The 17,489-nt window shown below is 35.5% G+C and overlaps 1 protein-coding gene across 3 annotated transcripts in view; it reads right to left on the minus strand.

Annotated features, from left to right (window-relative positions):
* LOC129144192 (MAM and LDL-receptor class A domain-containing protein 1-like) overlaps window positions 1-17,489 on the minus strand; it is a 343,347-nt gene that overhangs the window by 85,121 nt on the left and 240,737 nt on the right. For all 3 annotated transcript variants that reach the window (XM_054685558.2, XM_054685557.2, XM_054685555.2), the window contains 5 exons: window positions 17,295-17,461; window positions 11,715-11,807; window positions 8,887-9,094; window positions 5,820-5,931; window positions 2,835-2,981 (listed from right to left, as the gene is read on the minus strand). In XM_054685558.2, coding sequence (XP_054541533.1) covers window positions 2,835-2,981; window positions 5,820-5,931; window positions 8,887-9,030 — 403 coding nt within the window. In that variant the 5' untranslated portion in view covers window positions 9,031-9,094; window positions 11,715-11,807; window positions 17,295-17,461. The remainder of the gene's footprint in view (window positions 1-2,834; window positions 2,982-5,819; window positions 5,932-8,886; window positions 9,095-11,714; window positions 11,808-17,294; window positions 17,462-17,489) is intronic.

The following is a 17,489-nucleotide window of genomic DNA, read 5'->3' on the forward strand; positions in this document are numbered from 1 at the left end:
ATGGATCACACCACTGCATTCCAGCCTGAGCAACTAAGTGAGACTCTGTCTGAACTAGTTAGATAGATAGATAGACAGATAGATAGATAGATAGATAGATAGACAGATAGACAGATTTAAAAGCTGCAATCTATATGTTTAAGGCTGTAAGAACAAAATGAACTAGAACTCCACTTTCTTAGATATCGAAACTATTAGGCTGCCTCTGACTCTACCAGAAATTTCCATTTCACTTTCCTTTCCCTTCCTGGTCCTTTTTCATTTTTTTTAATTCTCCTCCTCACTTGCAATTTAAAACCACTACTGATTCTCTTTAAGGTTTGATCATGGCAATCATGGGTAAAGAGATGTTGACTCCGTGATCCAGATATATATATATATATATATATATATTTTTTTTTTTTTTAATTGGCCCTTTCTAAAATGAGAAAGACTGCCTTTTTGTCCCTCACACTCTGGGTGAGACCAGCTGCCCCTAGTTTTATCAGTCATATTGTTATCTTTCACTATTCTTCAACTCACTGGAAAATAATGGGTCTTTCAACATCTAACACAGGGGCTCTATTAGAATCTTTTTAATGCAAATCATAGTTATGTAGTAATTATAAGATGGCAAAAGACTAAAGGTGAATTACAAACATATTTTCTAATTGTCTTATCTGGTGTTTTTCCTAGTCTTCTTATTAGAATGGACAACAAATATCTATTAATGTTTATGGAGCTCTTACTACATGGAAAAACCTTCACAGGTGTTATTTCATTTAATCCTCATGACAACTCCACAGGGAAGCTACTTTTCTTTTCTCTATTTTCTATCTAATAAAACTGAAGCACCCTAATATTTAGACATGGGGGCAGTGTCAACATCGTGTCGGAACCCTGGGCAGCCCGTGCTCTTCCCTAACTGGTTATGGTATGCTCACATCAGACCACCATGACACACTGCCCGCACAGCTTCCCTTTGAGAATCACTGCCTTGGCTTAGGCCTTCATCATCTCTCACTGATATTTCTTCAGCACATCCATGTTTTTTTTACTCCAGCCTTTTACCCTCTCCATTCTCCTCATCTCAGACAGAACAGCCCTTTAGAGCAAATTTGATTGGTCACATGCTTTAACATGACTACCTGGGTCACCATCATCCTGCAGACACATTTCCAATTCCTCAGCACTCTCTAGAGTCCCCTTCCTTCCTCTCCTGTTTCATCAGTTCTCTTCTCCCTGTCCAATCACACACGTCTTTCATCCCTAACTACTCCCATCTATCTGCCCTCTTTGGGGATTCTTCCCTACAATTAGGACATGATCCCTCCCACCTCTCTTTGGTTCCGTCTTCTCTCAGTAATTCCTTACTTCTGGCTTCCTGACTACTTTTCATTTCCTTTCAGTGCTCAGTTCAGGAGTCATCTCCTTCAACAAGGCATCTCGAATCCATCTGAATCACCTTCCATCCCTCTTAAAGCATCCTTCATAACCGATTGCAATTCCTTGCTTATCTACTTAAGCTACTAGACTGAGACCACCTCAAAGGCAGGGATCGTGGCATCCATCTTTGTGCATCCAGGTATCATCTATGCTATGTATTTAATAATTGGCTTGAACAGAGAAAAAGAAGTAAAATATTATATGAGTTTAGAGAAAATGTGTTGTTAATACATAGTTCCAATGATTTATAGTCCCCTTTCTATTTTAAACTTTAAACTTAACTTTGTCTGCTACAAAATGTTAAAGAAATGAGTCATGGCACAAAAGCAAAAATTAAGAACTTACCACACTGTTAAACAATTAACTAGGTTTATGGCTGTAGCCAACAGATGGATGGTTGAATTTTCCCACCCCATCCCCTAGCACACTCACCCACTACCACCAACCCCAATTTCCAATGGCTGTAATTAAAAATATGATCAATACTTATTTTTGGTATAATTCTTTGGAAGTCTGAAAGAAGAAACAAATAGGATAATGTTCAATGAGGTTGAAAGATGATCTATAGTACAAGTACAGTTGTGCTATTGTAAGGTTTGCCAGGTGTGGTGGCTCCCTCTTGTAATCCCAGCACTTTTGGGAGGCTGAGGTGAGAGGATTGCTTGAGGCCAGGAGTTTGAGATCAACCTGGGCAACACGGCGAGACACTCTTTACTTAAAACATATACATTTAAAAAGTAAAGTTAACACGATGCTAACGTATATGGGGAATGACATCCGATGATAAATGTGAACAAAACAAAAGAGAAAAGAGAACAAACCCTTTCTGTTTTATTGGAGTTTCACAGACACTTATTGGAATACCACAGGTAGTTATGGTTCCTCTATTTTAAGATGATATGTAAACACTGGAATGATGGTTAAAAATATATATGTGGAAGAATAAGACTGTTTATTATAAAGAAGCCCGAAGACTGATTAAATTGCTTTCAAGTATTTGTAAATTTATTTCACAGATAGTGCTAAATCTCTGTTCTCAGTTCCCAGAAACAAGATTAGACTATTTTTCTTCCTGTTTTGAAAAAATTGGATTGCTCTAAAAAGAAGGCAAGCCTACTGTACATGATTCTGGGCAACTTGAGAAAATGATCAGAAAACTTTTCCACCTCTTTATGCCTTTAACCCAACTTATAAAAATTGCAACAACAAACATGTTGGTGATTAAAACAATGCTTCTTTCAGGGAACTCAATTACCCGCCAATTATTAACTTGGTCAGGAGGTTTTAAAGCAAGACAAACCAGAGTTCCATGTATACAGTCTACAGAATAGAAATGAAAATACACAGTATCATCATTCCACAACATGCAAGAAAGAAAACTATTTTTTTTAAAGAGGATAATGTCCTACCATGATTTATGTTTGCTGTGTGATCAGCTGCAGGAAAGTGGTGCTCTCCATTATTCAATCCTTTCATCAGCTTCCAGTGTGAATCTTCTGTGAGAAATGGCTCCCAACCGCAGAAACCCGACTCAAAGTCACAGGCGAGATGCTTTGCTGTTACACGTAGAAGAGAAAACAGGTGAGGAGAAATGAAGAGCATGCAGGCAAACACTGCTCTACGCTAGCTAATCATCTTAGGAGGCCTGCAAAATTATTCTGCTTGGTAGTGAATATTCTCTAATGATCGGAATAGCTTTCCTTTATCTAGTGACACACAATATCTCAGGTGCTGTGTGAGGCATGACCCTTCCACATGCTTCCATCTGTAAGTCTGGTACATTTCATTCTGGTTGGCCATCTCCATTTTATTTAATGATGCAAGGTGGAACTCCAAAGCTTTTCAGGGAGTAACTAATTTGCTTGCCCAGTATAAACCTGCTGAGATGGTAGTTTAAATGAAAAAAATCCACTGGGAAGGGGGAAGTTTAAATTAATTCTGGACACACAAATAACTTGAGGTCAGCATCTCAGTATGCATTTTATTATTCTATCCTAAAACTTTCTCAAAAAAAAAATACCTAGCCATTTTGGAATTGCAGGTAAATTAGATATTCGGAACTGAGCTGGTGTTATCTTTTGTCTTTTTTTTTTTTTTTTTTTTTTTAAGGCAGAGTCTCGCTCTGAGGCCCAGGCTGGAGTGCAGTGGTGCAATCTTGGCTCACTGCAAGCTCCACCTCCCGGGTTCACGCCATTCTCCTGCCTCAGCCTCCCAAGTAGCTGGGACTACAGGCGCCCACCACAACGCCCGGCTAATTTTTTATATTTTTAGTAGAGATGGGGTTTCACTGTGTTAGCAAAGATGGTCTCGATCTCCTGACCTCGTGATCCACCCGCCTCAGCCTCCCAAAATGCTGGGATTACAGGCGTGAGCCACCACACCCGGCCCAACATTTTTTTTTACATGAAAGACATCTGGAGACAATATCACAGTAAAAATTAATGCATCATGCAAGATCCTTGGTTTAAATTTCTTTCATTTGACTATTATACCAACGTCCCCTGTGAAGGTACACAATTCATATTAGCATTTAAAATTGTTTTTAAAGTCCTATAACTTAAAAAAACCCCTTTTTCATGGAATTTCCTGAACTATTTTGATTTGAAGATATATCTATCATGCCAACTTTTTTGGAACACAGTGAAGTAGATTCTATATATATATATATTTTTCCTATATGAGTTATTGAAATTTTATATATAAATACAAATGTGTATTTTATTGTGGTAAAATATACATGACATAAATGTAACATTTTAACAATTTTTAATGTAAGCTTCTATGGTATTAGGTACATTCCCATTGTTGTACAACCATTACCACCATCCATCTCCAGAACTTTTTCATTCCCAAACTGAATCTCCACCCCCATTAAGCAACACTTTCCATATCCCCTCCCCTCAAACCCTGGCAACCACCATTTTACTATCTGTCCCTATGAGTTTGCCTACTTTAGGTACTTCATATAACTGGGACCAAACAATACGTGTCCTTTTGTCTCTGGCTTATTTCAAGGTTCATCCATGTTGTAGCATGTGTCTGAAAATTAGATCTATTTCATGTATAAACTGTTCAGGGATCCAATGTGTATCTTTGGACATGTTTGGCATGTTGTATTTTAATTATTTTGATAGAGATTTTTTAAAACATATTGCATATATATGTATTAATTTTTTAAGCTTTATTGATGTATAAGTGACAAACAAAATTGTAACTAAGGTATGCAATGTAATGTTTTGATATACATATACATAGAGAAAAGATTACCACAGTAAAGCTAATTAGCATCATTTCATCATATAGTTACCTTTTGTGTGTGTGATCAGAACATTTCAGATCTACTCTCAGCAAATTTCAAGTATACAATACAGTGTTATTAACTATAGTCACCAGGCTGTACACTAGACTCCCAGAACTTATTTATCTTGTAAGTGAAAATTTGTATCTTTTGACCAACACCTCCCCATTTCGGCCAGGCCTCAGCCCTGGACAACTGCCATTCTACTCTCTGTTTCTACAAATTCAACTTTTTTAGGTTCCATGTATAAGTCATATCGTGCTGTATTTGTCTTTCTCTGTCTGGGTTATTTCATTTTGCATAATCCCCTCCAGGCTCATCATTGTAACAAATAGCAAGTTTTTTCTTCATTATTGCTGAATAATATTTCATTGTGAACACATATACATTTTATACACACACACACACACACACACACACACCACTTGTTTGATCCATTCTCAGAGACTTCAGTTGTTTTGGCTGGATATTTTGAATAATGCTGCAATGAACATGAGGGTGCAGATATATTTTAATCTTAACTGCCCTCATTTAATACAGGATTATGTTAATAAACATCAAAAATCTATTGTTTGGTTTTAGAGAAATTTTACTCAGAGTTCATCAGTTAAAGTAATATTTTAAGATCATGACAAAGCTTTCTCTTGCATATTTAACCACTACAGCATATGAGCAGACAAGAAAGAATTTCATTGTGCAGCTGGGAAAAATTCTGGATCATGAAAAGTAAAATATTTTATGAATCCTCCAGAAGTTAATCAGCTCTCTGTGAAATAAGAAAGAAAGCTATGTATGGGAAATGAATGGGGAATATTTCATTTAATGAGAATATATTAGATTCTAACAGGATTATATTATAAATATTGTGTTAATATACATTACAAATACACATTATAAATATTGTATTAATATTGATGCTCTTAAGGACTAGCAAAGTAAAGAGAGTTTTTGCTTCTACCCTGAGAGAACTCTGACTTGTTTGCCTTTAGTTTTTACCAATTTTTTTAGATGCCATCTGTTTCTTCCCCTAGCTGTCTTCCTTCCTGAAGCCTCTTTGGTACAGTGATTCTCAAAGTTTCATATGCAGACAAATCACCTGGGACCTTGTTCCATGTAGCTTTTGGTTCCGTAAGGCTGGGCCAGGGCCTGAGGTTCTGCATTTCCACTAAGTTCCCAGGTAATGCTGATGCTCTGGTCCATGGAGTCTGCTGTTGCAGCAAAACACACAGGCCATTTTTATTAACTGATTTTGAAAAGCCACCGGTTTGGAGGCTATGTTATGCCATATATTAAAATAATACCTAAAAGTAAGAGCAACTTGATAATGAGAGAAGACCTGAGTGAGTCTGCCTTTGGGGAAAAGCACACCGGCTGTGGAATACCAACTGACAATCCTCACGAGTTCATATTTACTCATTCTCCAGAATTTGGTAAGTATTCCTGGTGCTATTCAAACTGCCTGCACAAGCTATACCCTCCTAGAGATTCATTCTAAAGTGCAATAAAAAAAAATATAAAGATATTTTTCTTGTGCTTCATGAACATGGAAGAATCGTTTATGAAAAAAACTTGATATTACAAATTCAAATTTGTAAAACACAAATGTTTTCGTATGTGTAAAATGTTTCAATATGGTTTTAAATTTCAAAGGAAAGCCTCTTTTATTTTGTAAGAATATACATATGCACGTGTCTATATGCAAAAATATATTAAATACTTTAGTGCAGCAAATAGTGTAAATTTATATCAATTCTAATAATCCAAATCTATATAATTTCACAGCATAAATAATTGTATATATATTTACATGAAACACTCATTTTGGTATCAAAATACGTGAATACACATATATACTGTATGCAATATGGCTACATTTTTATGACATATTCCCTATATCAAGTCAATCTCAATCATGCAAACATGACAGGTTTTCTTTGGACAAATGAGGTTACACTATTTAAAAACTTAAAAGACTAATAAGTAACACTGTTTTTGTTGAGAAACACAATTACCCATTCCTGCATTCACCCAAAGAAAATAGCAGAATATGGCATCAAGAGCTACTGAACTGGAAAAATGTCATATACATAATCAATGAAACTTCAATAAATGAGAAAATATGTCGAAAATCAAATGCTAAACAATTTTTTAAAGGTGAACATAAAGTATGATTTACTACGGGGAAAATAATGGAGGGGAAAAAGCTAAGCTTCCAAATATACAAGTGCCCAGGTGCAGTGGCTCATGCCTGTAATCCCAGCACTTTGGGAGGCTGAGGCCGGTGGATCATCTGAGATCAGGAGTTCAAGACCAGCCTGGCCAACATGATGAAACCTGTCATTACTAAAAATACAAAAATTATCTGGGTGTGGTGGCACATGCTTGTAATCCCAGCTACTCTGGAGGCCGAGACAGGAGAATCACTTGAACCCGGGAAGTGGAGGTTGTAGTGAGCCGAGATCATGCCATTGCACTCCAGCCTGGGTGACAGAGCAAGACTCTGTCTCAAAAAAAAAAAAATTATATACGTGGAAAGAAAGGAAATATATTTTCCTTCAGTTATTGACATTAAGAATTATAGAAACTGTTAGAAAGAAATATTTCCCCAACAGAAATGAAGCAAATTGTCTGTAAAAAATTTAAATAAAACATAGAAAGAAACTTCACATACATTGGAGTAAATAAATTGCTCTTACATCGCTTGTTTTGAACAAAAGAAGAGAGCAGCCCAAAAGCTCCGTTGAGCTCACACTGGTTAGCCAATTACTTGGTTTAAAGCTAGGAGTCTGAAGTATTAACTGGATTGCTGTTGATGAACATGGCAGAAGGGGATTTTAGCCTTACTTTCTCATCTCCTCTCTCCTGTGTCCCTCCGCATTGCTCTTAATAAAATCCAAGCTTCCCAAGAGAAACCAATTATACAGAGCTTTTCACTTAAAAGGTGGCATTTATCTTATTACAATATTTTCACCTCTGCTCAACAAAACATCTCACTAAAATAAGACACTGCAGTAAAATAAACGTCAAATTTTTAATATCTTTTAAAAACCACCTGTTTGTGATACAGAAATTGGATTCATATCCTTGCAATTCATGTTTTCTAAAGAGACACAGGGATCTCAGTTGCTAAGTTACCTCATATGAGAATCATCCTGTGGATTGTAAATTAAATTATATTTTTGTTGAACTATGACTACGCTTGAATAGCAATGGGATCTCTTGTCATCACTTCTATAAAAGACTCTTCAGAAAAGGCCTGAAAGAAAGGTGTTGGGGCACTTTAGCCCTCCCAAACGCCAGTCATGGTTGAAGTGATTTCTTTTTTTTTTTTTTTTTTTTCAGACGGAGTCTCACACTGTCGCCTGGGCTGGAGTGCAATGGCGTGATCTCAGCTCAGGGCAACCCCCACCTCCCATGTTCAGGCAGTTCTCCTACCTCAGCCTCCCAAGTAGCTGTGATTACAGGTGTCCACCACCATGCCTGGCTAATTTTTTGTATTTTTAGTAGAGACGGGGGTTTCACTATGTTGGCCAGGCTGGTCTTGAACTCCTGACCTCGTGATCTGCCTGCCTTGGCCTCCCAGAGTGCTGCGATTACAGGTGTGAGCCATTGCACCCGGTTGGCTGAAGTGTTTTCTAGGCAAGTAAGAGGAGAGCGGCCCTTCCTCCAGAGCAGCCATGATGGCTGAAGTGATTTCTACAATCATGGTAGCTGCCCTGGAGGAAGGGCCACCCTCCTCCTACTCATCCCTCCCAGCTACAGCTTCCAAGATGATTGACTAGAGAGGAAAAAAGCATACACAATAAAAGTTAGCAACACATACTATATGCCTCCAAGGCAAAGGTACAAAAAGTTTCCTTCTACCACCCATCTTCTCTTTAATCAAAGCACACACATTCGCACACCCAGCCAACAATAATCACAACTATTCATTTGTAGAATAAATTGAGAGATGTTGCAGATTTTGCAACAAGCACCAAAACATTAAGTTAAAATAGATATCCCTGAAGGCATAGTACTAATAGTTTCAGAGCAATAATGCATATTTATCACATTTCATACATATGACTTACCTTTGCCTTGATAGAAACAAAGACTGTTTTAAATCCAACTAACAGTCTTGAATTAGAGCATGTTAACTAGTAAGCCATTCACTCACTTACAGCAAGTTGCTGGGTCTTCATCACTCTCATCGGAGCAGTCCTGCCGAGAGTCACAGACAGATTCTTTGGCGACGCACTGGCCACTAGTGCAAGGGAATTCATCTTCAGAGCAAAGCTTTCTGGATTGGGTCTGTCCACAGGCATAGACCCAGAGGTGATCAAGGGCAATAAAACTTCTCTGGCTCTAAAGAGTCCCTTCAAAAATAATCTTTAGGAAGAAAAAGATTAATTTATGAGTTTGCAATCTCCTTAATAAGACAAAAAACTAAAGAAGGTTGATAAAGACAAAGTAGTTATTGAGAAAAAGTGTTTAAAGCAACCAAGGCAATATATAACAAAGTTCCTGTTTGATAAGCTCAACCCATGCTCATACGACTGATGTAACAAACCTGCACGTTGTGCACATGTGCCCTAAAACTTAAAGTATTAAAAAAAAAAACTGATGGAAACATTTGCTCCACTAAAGTCTCAGAGAAACCTCCCAGGATCAGGCAAAACACAAGCATCCCACTTAACTATCAAAAATGTCCCTGACTGCAAACTTGTTACTTGGTCATCATCTTTACAGCTCTCTTTCTTTCATTTTCAAGGAAAATAAGAAGTATTGTCATTACTTATAGAACAAGAGCTGTAACTGCATCTGACTTATTTTTTAACTAGTGAAATTAGTATTTGAATACATGAAGAAAAATATCAGGCAAACGGAAACAGACACAATATAGGAATAAAAAAAAGTAAGGGAATAAACATAAAACTCTATTCAACTTACATAAAAGAGTAACTTCTTTAATGAGAAAAGAAGTGTCAATTAAAGTAAATAAATTTTGTTGTCACCAATTGAATTGCTAGCTTTTCTGGAGATAAGCAATATTAGCAAATGAAACAACCGCACATTGCTGGTCAAGTGTAAGATAATGTCAAAGTATTAGCATTCCTTGAGTTTCTACCAAGAGCAATTATTACTTAACACCAAAAGTGCAGAAGTATAAATAGCTGACTGTATCACAGATAACTAATTATTTGCTGTCCAGAACATTAGCCATGAGCTACAGAGGACTATTTCAATTCAAATTAATGAAAATAAAATAAAATTTAGTTCCCTCAGTCATGGTAGCCAAATTTCAATTGTTCAATAACCTCATGTGATGAGTGGCTACCATACTGGACATCAGATATAAAGCATTTCCATTAGGCAGAAAGTTCTATTAAACAGCACTAAATGTGGTTAAAATTCCAGCCAGATACTAAGAATTAAAATTGACTTCCTTCAGTTTCATCCAGCTTAAAGTTTCTGAATAGATTTTCTTTTCAAAACACGAGGGATAGGTCAGGTGCAGTGACTCACACCTGTAATCCCAGCACTTTGTGAGGCCAAGGAGGTGGATCACTTGAGGTCAGGGATTCGAGACCAGCCTGGCCAATATGATAAAACCCATCTCTACTAAAAATACAAAAAATTAGCTGGGCATGGTGGCACATGCCTGTAGTCCCAGCTGCTTGGGAGGCTAACGCAAGAGAATTGCTTGAGACCAGGAGGTGGAAGCTGCAGTGAGACAAAATCCCATCACTGCACTCCAGCCTGGGTGACAGAGCAAGACTCCATTTCAAACAAACAAAATACGAGGGATATATATTTGTTTGTTCATTAATAATTACTTAAGGTCAGATTTTCAGTTTGCAAATATGTCTAATAATTTGGTTTAGAAAATAATATTAAATTTAAATCATATCCAACAATAAGAAAACTTTGTATGCTGCTACATACTTTTCCCATAATGAATATCATACATGTAAAAATTATTAATGTATAGCTGTATATTTTCATAGCAGCAGGAGATCAGAAATGCAGAAATGATATCAATTTGAGGTTCAAAAATTGATGGTTTTAAACTTAGATCTCAAAGGCCTATAATTATTGAACAGCTAATTACATTATATATCCACTTGAGAACCTGGAATAACTCTCAAATTCATTTTCTTTACATTTTACTTTGTTTTATCTTTGAGTTAAAACAAAATTTAATCTTCAGTTTATAAAAAAAGAAACTTGTTCAGTACCTGAGAAGTTATAAAAACAGATATCAGCCTATGAAAATTAAATAGTGTCAAAATGTTAACTCAATAGGCTGTGATAGGATGTATAAATGGAATATCACTATAAAGAAATGAAATTGGCTTCATAACCCACACATATAATCAGTATCATCATTTTATACTCACACTCCAGCATAAACAAACTTACGCATTCCGTATATCATGTTGGTGCAAAAATAATTGAGGTTTTGGCCATTAAAAGCAATGGCAAAAGCCACAATGGCAAAAGCTGCAATTACATTTGCACCAACCTAATACAACACAAAATATCAATTTAATTTTTTAAGAGACAGCATTCCTATTGAGCCTATGTATGTCTCATATGTTTCTTGGTGTACATAGAGCTTTCCATGTGTTATTAAGATATGAATTATTGCATTCAAAACATTTGCCTATACTCTACTAAGTTTCAATACCAGTTTACTATTTACCTACTTCATAATGCAATTTGTTTCCCTGGGGCAAAGCATGGTGCTGGGGAGCAAGAAAGGAAGGCTGTGGAGAATGAGGAAGTTGTGAACAAGAGTGGATACACTCTATTTCCCCCGCCATGGGAAATTTGGTCTCAGAAGGAAAAGGTACAATTTAAAAAGTAAGCAATCACTCTCCCCAAATATACAAGCACGCATCCCTAACTTAAATGCTAATTTAACTTTAGCAGTGCATGATCAATTTATTGCTGCAAAGCTAAAACTTAAGCCATGATAAAAAAATACTTTTTTTTTCTTTCATACCTTAAATGTCTTCAGATCTTCTGGTATTAACACATCTGCTTTCACCCATTGGCTGTGAGTTGATATGTTGTATGTCCAAAATATTTCTTCTTCCTTTGATTTGAAGAGAAAGACATCACTCATTACCCATATTATAATCTTCACATTTACATACATGCTCTTTTAATTACATTGTAGTAGGTATTACCTTACCTGTATGATATAAAGTACTAGGAAATCTAAAGTCTTGGTAGTCAAATTGAAAAAGCTGAATATCATTAAAAAATAAGAAAATGAAGCATGTTTATGTAGTAAAGCAGCTTTTTGTAGATAAACAGTATTAGGATGGAACAAAAATTTGGATGAAATCTTTTAAAAAAAAGTACTGCGTTTCAAAAATAAAATTCTAAATAACAGTTAATAAGATCAGCAATTTAAATGTTGATCTCAATAACATTATTACATTTTGTAATATTGCCATGATACTAGAAAAGAAAAAGATTACAGGCAAACAATATAAAGGTTAAAAATGTTGTCAGATGCATTTTCTGCACAATTTCAATTTATACTAAATATTTTTTCCTGTGGAAACATTTGGTCCAAGTTCCAAACAATACAGTTACATTCTGAAAATTATATTCTTAATTTGGTCATTCTATCAAAGGCCTATTTACATCTTTTAGAGAAATCTATGTTATGTACCTGTACAATGATCATTTTTCAGATTGCAAAATCTATGTAAAATTGTTACTACATGCTATGAGTGTAGTAACAAGCCTTTACTGCATTCAAAACATGTATTGAATGTAAGAAGCTCAAAAAAAGTCTATGGTGAAACTCCATCTCTACTAAAAATACAAAAATTAGCCAGGCGTGGTGGTGGGTGCCTGTAATCCCAGCTACTCAGGAGGCTGAGGCAGGAGAATAACTTGAACCTGGGAGGCGCAGGTTGCAGTGAGACAAGATGCCACCACTACATTCCAACCTGGGCGACAGAGCGTGAATCCATCTCAAAAAAACTAAATAAAATAAAAAAGTCTATAAGGTACTCAAAATTTTGTCTACGGCATGTATGGCATTGGTCTTTATGATTTATGTTGATGCTTTTATGCTCTGAAATCTTATTTTTATTTACATTTTATTAGACATTCAAATTCACATTTCTTCCCAAAAATAGACCAAATTTTTCATAATGTTTACATATAGAATGCATGAGTTTTTAGGTAACAATATGGTAAAAATGTGAAGATTGACATAATTATGTCTCAGGTTGAGCTCTGAGCCTGGCTCTGTCCCACTTTCTAGCACGAGATAGAAAACGGCCCTGAAAGGCAACATCTTGTTTTAATCCAAATGATAAGTGATATCAATATTTGTGTCCTCACTCAGCCTCACATATTTTATGCATGCCCAAGATTTTCTAAAAATGAATCTACTTTCAACTTAGTCCTGCACCCTCAGATGCCTACTCCAAATTTCCAAGACCTAAATATTTCAGAAGATAGTCTAAATCCATTACAATTTGCTTCATTACTTATGCATATCAACTGTGAAGATTTCCACAAGACAATGAAGCACATGGGGTGGACATATTTTCGGCTGATAGCTTTCATGGTGGATCAGGATGAACTGGAGTTATAAAAAGTTGAGACAAGCAACTAATTTTTCTTCTGCTTATTTCTTACACAACTTCAGTTATTTAGCATCAAAACACTTACACCCTACACAGATGCTTTTAGTGACACCTCTTGGCAAATTGCATTCACCACTTTCCCCCGTTTTCATTTTATGAAAATAATTTAGAGCTATTGTGCTCTTTTTTCACAGCGACTAATTGATTCCCCTCTGCTCCCCCTGAAGATGGGTGCACTTACATTTTTGAAAAGTGAGCAGCGTTCTTTCCAAACTTAAATAGTTTTTCATAAGCCAAGTTCATAGTACACAGTGAATGAGATCTATATTTTTCTATACATTTTCCAGTCTGATGGCACTAGCAATGTTTTGTAAAAAGAATTTATTCTTAGTGAAATCAGGTTTCATTTTATTTCTGTTCTTACTCTTCCACTTTCTAGTTACTTTTCACAGGTGTTAATGTAAAAAAGAAATCTCCAACTCAGCAAAGCTTTTCAAGTGATGTTCTACTTTTATCTTAAAATCAGTAAATAATTTTTTTAAAAAATATATCTTTGCTCCGCCGGTCCAGGATCAATAATGCCGATTTACCTTTCAAGAAAAATATTTAACATATTTATTAACACTCTATCTCTTAGAGATGCCAGTCTATGCTTTTCTCTTCCAGTGAAGAAATCAAGGGTACCAAAGTCAATGTTGTTGAGTTTCACTACTTTTGATCGCATCTAGGAATAAGACCATGTAATTTGGTAAAGAATTACCAGTAAATTTGGTTGTAAAGAAAAATTACATGTAAATTTCTTGGTAAATAATTACATGGAAACCCTACACAGAACAAATGTGGTCTGTTGCTATGAGTATTATTTTATAGATCATGGATGCAGATCTAACCCAAGAATGGTTAGATGGTACAAACTAGAATTGCTACACACTTGAGCTGATTCTAAAGAGTCAACTCTTTATTTAACAACTTGCCTTCACCTGAGTTTTTCACTTCTCAAGTTCTAATGTCCTCTGGAAATAAAGAAAACAACCTTCAGCATTCTTGCTAGATATTTCTTGGCTTACCTCCTCACATTTATAGAGTAATAGATGTTCGCAACATACAACAGCATTCTGTTCATGGAAAGATGTAAATCATCATTTTCATCAAGAGCTACTTTTTTAAATGATAGGTTTGTTTGGAGTCATTTTAAGTGTGTGATAAAACATTGTCTTGGGACTTAAATGTACTTTGATGCAGATTTTGCATCAGTGAGTAACATATGTATAGAGGATAGCAAATAGTGTCAGAAAAGACAGGACACCTCACAGGATACTAACAAATCAAACATCAGTCATCAATCTCTAAGATGTACATTCATTTGGTTCTGGTTAATACACTAGATCATTTCCCTATGATTAACTTCTTTTCTTATAATATGAGAGACAGAATCTTGATAACTGTATTACTGATTAATAGAGTTAATGATGTGTGGTATCTAACGTCATTTTTATATGATGTAACACTTGAAGCCAATTTGTTTTCACTCTTTTCTTGTATGGTTCTAAAGCCACCAGAAGAATGGCATGGCTCATTTTCAGTAATTCCAATCTATATACATTCATAATTACATATATACTAAATACACACATTCATAATTACATAATACATATACACATTCATAATTACATACACAGTACATACTCACATTCATAATTAAATACACAATTCCATTCTACATGCATTGAAACTTTTAAAATACATCACTCATTTTCAGAGCAGATTAAAATAATCCTCAGGATTAGACCATATTATACTACAAATTTCCACTTAAATTTAGGCTAAAAATTCATTCAATTTTAATGAAATAATTAATTATCTGTCATCTGAAAAGCATTACCATAGGCCCACATATATAATTTAACCATTTTAACTATAATTTAAACTCATCGAAATTATTCTAGAATTTCTCTACTATGCCTTTATTGAAGAAGGAGTTGGAAATTATAGAATGCTGTAGATTGCATGGAGGCTTGCTGGGATTGGTTCAAATAGCACAGGTGACAGCAACTGAAATATTGAGGCATGAATGGTGGAACATACATGGATACAGTTAAATTTTTTCTCTCTTCCTTTTTGGTAAAATTGATCCCACGTATATGGACAGTTTGTAATGCTGCAGGAAGGATAGGGAGATGTTGTCCCCTTTTCTTCCTCCCCCCACACCTTACCAAATGGAGTGAAATATATTAAATAGATTGCAGGGCAGTGACTACAAAGTACTATTGCAAAAAACACAAAAACATAACAAGTTCCAGAATGCCAGGAAAATTATATCTCATTCAATTAAAAAAGAATTTATATACATATGTATATTACTTTATATATCTATATGTGTGTATATGGATGTGTGGGGAGATATATATATATATAATCACATCCACATATCTACAGATATGTGATATATATATGACATCCATATTTATCTATCTATATATTTATATCTATATTGATGTGTAGAGATATATATCTATAGATATCTCACATACATATAGATGTAATTATGTGAATCATATAAATCTGGATACATAAAATAATAAATATATTATTTGTTATATATTATATTACATATAATTATACATTATATATTATTTATTATGAATATATTTATTCATCTCCAGTTTCTGGCAGATAGTTCCCAAAAACCTGTTAATTTCCTAATCAGTAGGGATGTTAATAGAATCTTATGGGACTCATCACCAGAAAGATCAAGCTATGATTAGAAGCTTGGAACTTTCAGCCCCACCTCTTTGGGGAAGAAGAGAGGGGCTGGAGATTGAGCTAATAAATGATCATACCTATGTGACAAATCCTCTACACAAATTCCTGAAGTACAGGTTTCAGAGAGCTTCTAGATTGCTGAACGCATTTTGGTTCCTAGTGGGTGCACACCCGGGAATGCATGGAAGAGAAGCACCACCCCTCTTCCCACATACTTTGCCCTATTCATCTCTTCCATATGGTTGTTCATCTACATTTTTAATAATAAGTGGGTAACATGAGTAAAGTGTTTTCCTGAATTCTGTGAGCCATCCTAGCAAATTATCAAACCTAAGAAGGGGGTCATGGGAACTCCAATTTATAGCTGGTAGGTAAGAGGCACAATAGGAAGCTTGTGATTGACATCTGAAGTAGGGGTAGTCTTGTGGGCCTGAGACCTCAACCTGTGGAATCTGTACTATCTTCACGTAGCAGTGTCAGAATTGAGGCAAATCAAAGGACACTCAGTTGGTGTCCACTAGAGAACTGAATTGCTGTGTTGGAAAAAAAACATGCATCTGGTGTCAGAAGTGAGATATTGGGAGTGCTGAGTGCGTAAGAGTAGAAAAAGCAGGGTGTTTTCCTATACTATGGAATCAGCTGTCAGTTTGTTTTTATCTGTTATACTAATTGGAGTACTCACCCAGCTTTACACTTTAGAACGCATTGAGCATATTGGACAAGGAGAGAGAAGAAGAATGGACTCACTCTACCCAGTGTGCCGTTGTTCAATATTTAATCAATAATTACCAGTCTTAAAAATTATGTCTACTGCTACCCAAACAAGTAAGTTTTAACCATTATATTTATAGTTCTAATGATATATAGATGTAATGTCCAAAACAGATCACATCAGAGCTTCAATACAGAGCTCACAATACAGAATCTCAGCTATCCAATTTTTATTAGATCTATAGTTTCTTTAATAAACTTCCATGAATTTTGAAAACTTTAGGAAATAATATTGGGCAAGTTATCACATTAACTTTTGTACATGACAGTGTCCCCTATCCTAGTTTCTTAATCATTCTTTTTAAAATATACCAAATAAAGTCAAGTTAAAGAATAAAAGCCTATGCGCAACTGAGAAATCGAAACACAAGTTGCCAAGAGTTAGAAACTTCATTGATTCAATGAATTTGAAATACATGCAACTTTCTTCTTACCTTATTATTATACAGTCTTACTCTCAGGACACTGCTTTCCATTGCATAATAGAATTGAAGATGACAGCTCTTGCCCAGGCAATGACACACAGAGCTATTTAGGTAAGCCCTGCTGTCTAAATGGTTAAGAGTGAAAGCATGCTTAGCGCCTACCCATACATAATAACCTGAAAGATAAAAGAAAAAAGAAGCAAT

This window comes from Pan troglodytes, chromosome 5 (genome assembly GCF_028858775.2).
Source record: "Pan troglodytes isolate AG18354 chromosome 5, NHGRI_mPanTro3-v2.0_pri, whole genome shotgun sequence".
In the NCBI taxonomy this organism is placed as follows: Eukaryota; Metazoa; Chordata; class Mammalia; order Primates; family Hominidae; genus Pan; species Pan troglodytes.